This window comes from Lygodium microphyllum, chromosome 4 (genome assembly GCF_053477565.2).
Source record: "Lygodium microphyllum isolate KBCC chromosome 4, Lygodium_microphyllum_v1.1.10, whole genome shotgun sequence".
In the NCBI taxonomy this organism is placed as follows: Eukaryota; Viridiplantae; Streptophyta; class Polypodiopsida; order Schizaeales; family Lygodiaceae; genus Lygodium; species Lygodium microphyllum.
In genome coordinates, this window is record NC_141138.1 from 139,713,026 (window position 1) to 139,718,490 (window position 5,465).

General features: G+C 44.0%; 1 protein-coding gene across 1 annotated transcript; it reads left to right on the plus strand.

Annotated features, from left to right (window-relative positions):
- Positions 1-4,266: 4,266 nt before the first annotated feature.
- On the plus strand, positions 4,267-4,746 carry LOC148037685 (uncharacterized). The gene has a single exon (XM_087677143.1). The coding sequence runs from the start codon at positions 4,291-4,293 to the stop codon at positions 4,744-4,746; it is 456 nt and encodes a 151-aa protein (XP_087533269.1). The 5' UTR covers positions 4,267-4,290.
- Positions 4,747-5,465: the final 719 nt, after the last annotated feature.

Here is a 5,465-nt window from a genome sequence, read left to right on the forward strand (position 1 = left end):
CGGGTTCGTCCGTGCTCTATATAAATGCCGTCGGAGATAACTAACTGTCTCATAGAAGGTGATAACTCTCAACCCCCTTCTATGGGTGAGAATGCTGGACACATGGATGATCCTCCTGCTTTTTTGGAGCCCGAGTTAGAGGACATGATCAAATCATTACTTCCAACGGACTCGGAATCCCAAGATCCTTAATTGCGGAGGCTGCCATTCCATTGTATGATGGGAGTTGGGTATCCCGTTTGAAGACACTTCTTCCATTGTTGAGCATACAAACAAAGTATGGATGAAGCGATGCAAGTGTGACAGAGCTATTCAGGTATATTATGATGTGTACGATTCTTTATTGAAAGCCATTAAAATGTGCTATGTAGTACTCTAATAACGTACTTCATTGCAATTTGTAGAACGTTGAAATCTTACATTTTGCCTACCCAAAACACGATGCCTGAGTCTCGTGATGATGCAAGACAAGTGCTGCAAAACCTAGGCATGGATGATAATTGCATTCATGCTTGCCCCAATGATTGTGTTCTCTTTCGGGGAGAGTTTGAATTGTTGGCCACATGTCCCAAGTGCGGTGCCGACAGGTATCGAAATGACTTGCAAGGACAGACTGTTCCGCAGAAGGTTTTGAGGCACTTTCCGCTGATACCACGTGTTCGTCACATTTTTCGGACCAAGAGTTTTGCAAAGTTGACTACATGGCATGCGGAAAATCGATCCACTGATGGTGTACAACGTACACCAACTGACTCAGAAGCATGGCATCACATTGATGAGACTTTCCCTGACTTTGCAAAGGAGGCAAGGAATCTACGATTCGGTCTTGCCATGGATGGGGTAAATCCTTTTGGTTTACGTTCCATCTCCTATAGTGTATGACCCATGGTCCTTGTTAACTACAATATACCGCCATGGCTTTCCACCAAGAAAGGACACCTTTTTCTCAGCTTGCTTGTGCCTAGACGATACAAAGTCAAGAACATGGATGTCTACCTCTCTCCACTGATTGATGAGCTAAAGGAGTTGTGGGAGGGAATTGTAGTGGAGGACATGAGCAAACATATTGGTAGGCAATCCGCAACTATAAGGGAAATTCTTATGTGGACCATGCATGACTTTCCAGATTATGGAGAATGCTCTGGTAAATTCTTATTTTGCTAGTTTTCTTTGAGCGATGTTGGTGTTATGACATGCCTCATTGTACATGTGTGTTCTGCAGGCTAGTCACGTCAGGTTACCATGCATGTCCTCTGTGTGGACCAAGGTTGGATTCTCGTATGTCAAAATCTATGAAGAAGATGGTATTTGAGGGACATCGGGCTTTTTTGCCAGAGGGTCATGTCATGAGAGAAGGATTTCTTGGTCGCCCTCCTGCGAGAATGAATGCACTGAGATGGTTTGATCGCAGGATGGTGGGCCAAGACTCGCTTCCTAGTGGAATGCGACGCTTCTCAATTTTCTATGAGCTGACTTATTGGAAAAAACTGAAAATTAACCACCTTTTAGATCCCATGCGCATTTTTAAGAATGTGGGTAGCTTGCTATGGGACCACCTCACTGGGCAGTGAGACACACTAGGAGCGAGGATGGATTTGAAAGCACTGGGAAAGATGGAACCATATTGGCCTGTAAGTGGCGTCGACAGTCGAGTGCAATTGCCGCGCACTCCTTGGGTTTTTTCTGGCAATGAAGTGCGAGGAGTAAAGGAAAACATCAAGTCCTTTGGCACGCCGACTGGTTGAATGCATTCTCTCAAGACAGCATTCACAAAGGATGACCAACTGACAAGACTCAAATCCCATGATTGGCATAAGATGTGTCAGGTATGTACGGTATGAGGCTGCGTATGGCATGATTCTACATTTTAGATTTCAGAATCTCCGTTTGTTTATACACAATATTAATTACATGATTTTCATAGTTCGTATTGCCGATCGCAATCGCAGGGTCTCTGACATCGGAGGTACGGACAGCCATTTACAAATTGTCCGAGTTGGTTCAGTTTGTCTCCCAAAAAGAGATTCACACATCATCGATTGAATCCGCGAAATGCATGGTAGTAGAGACTGCTTGTCTTTTGGAGAAGTATCTTCCCACTAGCATGCTCATGATACAAACCCATCTTCTAGTGCATATTGTAGATGAATTATAGGTTGCAGGTCCAGTCCATAGTCGATGGATGTTTTTCCTTGAACGGTTCATGAAGACTTTAAAGGGATTTGTGCGACAACGGGCTCGTCCTGAGGGTAGCATGGCTGCAGGTTGGTTAGTGTCAGAGGCCTTGGTGTACATTTCTGAGTGGTTGTCCACTGTGGGCCGGGACAAAGGCTTGATATGGTCACTTAAGGAGGATGAACGTCTGAATGGAGATGTCCTAGTGGGAAACGGAATAGAGAAGAAGATGGATGCATCCATGGAGTCCAAGGTGAACCGATTTTGTATGCTGTGCTATGATGGAGAAGTGGGTGCAACGGTATGAGGATGCTGGAGCTGAGCGAGAGTCTGCAAGATCTGACTTTCGATGGAGTATGCGGCAATGGCCCATTCGATATCCGAAGGGCTTAGAGGAGATGCCTCTACTCATGTCCACTAGATGGCTACATGACGCCCTGACCAAAGCATCTCAAGATGGAGAAACAGTTACTGAAGAAGAGTGGGACTTCTCACGTGGATGCAATCCCAAGGTATGCAATCCCAAGAAATTACAATCTATACTGCAAATCACAACTAATATACTTGTTCTTCTCCCAGTATAAGGTCCATAGTACAGCATGGTCACATGGACGACATTTCAGAGTAGAGCACATCGACAAGTTGCGCTTGACAATGGACTGTGGAGTGATGGCAATGTTTGAGCAGGAAAGCGGACGACGTGCCATAGAGTTGCAGAGATGGAGTATTTTGGATGTTTACAGAGTATCCTTGCAGTGGACTATCGAAGTTTCTCCGTGACCATATTTGATGTGCAATGGTTCAGGGTTACTCTCGAAGGAGCAGGTGCAACTATTCGGCGAGGGCCAAGTGGCTTTGTTGAGATTGACTCAACGAAGAAGTGGACCGATTTGAGTGATACATTTGTTTTGCCAAATCACTGTGAGCAAGTAAGAGTCCCTAATACTTGACACGCTTTAGCAATCTCAAAGTGGACTTTTATACTAATCGTAATATGGACCAGGTCGTCTTTTTCCCTAATCCGCAACAATCTCAATGGTGGTATGTCATTCCCATGACATCTAGAAGTATCCCCGTATTTGCCAGAACCCCCGTACCGATCGTAGAAGAGACACCTTTAATAGCGGCAATGAAAGAAGGCATACAAGAAACTAGGATGAACCGCCTAGAGGACCAAGACATCTCACCTATGGAGATAGAGGAGATAGACAATGGGTTTTTGAAAATGAAGCAGAGTCCTCATTTTGTGGAGAATTTTGTATAGATCTCCCGGTGTATACTGAGCTATGTCAAGATGAGATTGTGGAACCCTAAACAAAAGTGACTCGATCAAAACGTTCCTCCCACTACAGCAATGCCAATTTTTACAAATCGGTTAGAACAGTTTGTATGCTTTTGGAGTATGGTGTTTTGTATTATCTAATTATTATTATTATTTTAAAATGAAGTCTTGCTAATTAAGTCTTAGTTTTATTATGTCTTCCAATTCATTATCTAATATTATTATTTTTTCTTGTATGTGCAGGTTTAGGATTTGGGCACGGACGGCAGGATGAGTCACGATTTTACAGATGATGACATTGACGCGATGGTAGCGCGTTTCTCACCAGAGCAGCTAGCACGGGTCAGAGATAGAGCCAATGCACAGCTTTCCATTCCACCTCAGTACGATCGGCAGACTCTAGACGGTCCAATGCTTCGGTCTCCAGTAGACGCAGTTGCAGGTCTCGCTTTGCTTCAGAGTCACGTAGTCGAGGAGGAGGCAGCTCCTGTTGTGGGGATACAGATGCAGTCTCTCCCACTCGCACTGCCACAAGGGAGTCGAGACCGTCTTTCACTGGCGGTGGTGGGCAGACATCTACTGCTCCCACTCCTTCATGCACCTCACCAATCACTCCTAGGGCCGACAAGAAGTACACGAAACCCACTCCTCCATGTATGTATTTTCCCATCCTTTTTCGCAGTAGCACTTATCAATTCAAGTTGTGTTTGACACATTTGTATTAATGTCATGAAAGTACCCGTTTGCAAAATCTTGCAGGTTACTCGTATCTCATAGATAAGGCCACTGGCCATTTATACACGAATGATGAGGGAAAAGCTGTCATCTCTAGGATGCATGAGTTGTGCCAACAAGTATTTCGGCACAACATTACAGACAAGTGGAAGGAGATCCCAGATGCCAGCAAGGAGTACATAATCAATACATTGTATCGAGAGTTCCCTCAGCCCTCTAGCAATGATAGATTTTCGAGAGGGTGGATGATGACGCGTATGCGTGACTATCAGTCGCATAGGCGGTCTGATGTACGCAAAGCAGTCAAACAGGGCAAATCGAAGCCGAAGTGGCTGGCTACAGAGGATTGGAGTAATCTCCAAGATGAGGCAACATCCACTCCAGACAAGTGGAAGCAGCAGAAGGACGCAGCAAAGGCGCGCTTGGACACAGGATCAGTGCATCACCTTGGTAGCGGTGGCCACACAACATTCTTGGCAGATTTTGTAAGTATTAATAGGGTAGAGTACTCTAATTTAATGACATCCATGTTGATGTATGTATTTCGAACATGAATCTCAAGTATGTTGTTTTTCAATGTTTGTGTGCCACAGCAAGGTTTTACGAATTGCGGCCCGACTGCACTAGAGGTGACATACGGGGAGAAGCATGGCTTGAGTGCCCTGATCGAGAAGCTCTATGCTCGCCGAGGACTGGTAAGTAGTAATAAATATCATTCCTAATTTGAGAAATCTATCATTATATGTCAGTTTGTATTTGGTACTCACAATTATATATGTATTTGCTGTTGCAGACTCCCTTCAGTATGCCACTACAACGAGAGGAGTTTTCTGATGAGGATGAGTCGTAGAGAGCAGATTAGGCTACATAGGATTACTCCCCATCTTGTATTATGTAAGGCCTTATGGCCTCTATCCTCCATATGTAATAGCTAAGTGTATATGATTCAGACTTCTATGTTGTAGCATGACTCCGTATACACATCTCCATGTTATTCACCACATATTGATGTACAGGTGTATACATATTTGCTTTGTCACAGTAGCACTTCTCAATTTAAGTTATATTATTTTCTTTATCAATGCAGTGCACATTTGTATTAACTAATGTCATGAAAGTACTTGTTTGCAAAGTCTTGTCATTATTTGGGATCTATTGTCTAACTTCTTTGACAGCAGGAATTGTCTCTTAGCCCTATGTGGCTCTAACTATGGCAAGGCTATATCTGCAGCTCTGCCACAAAAAAAAAAAATTCTGCAACTGTCGATATTAG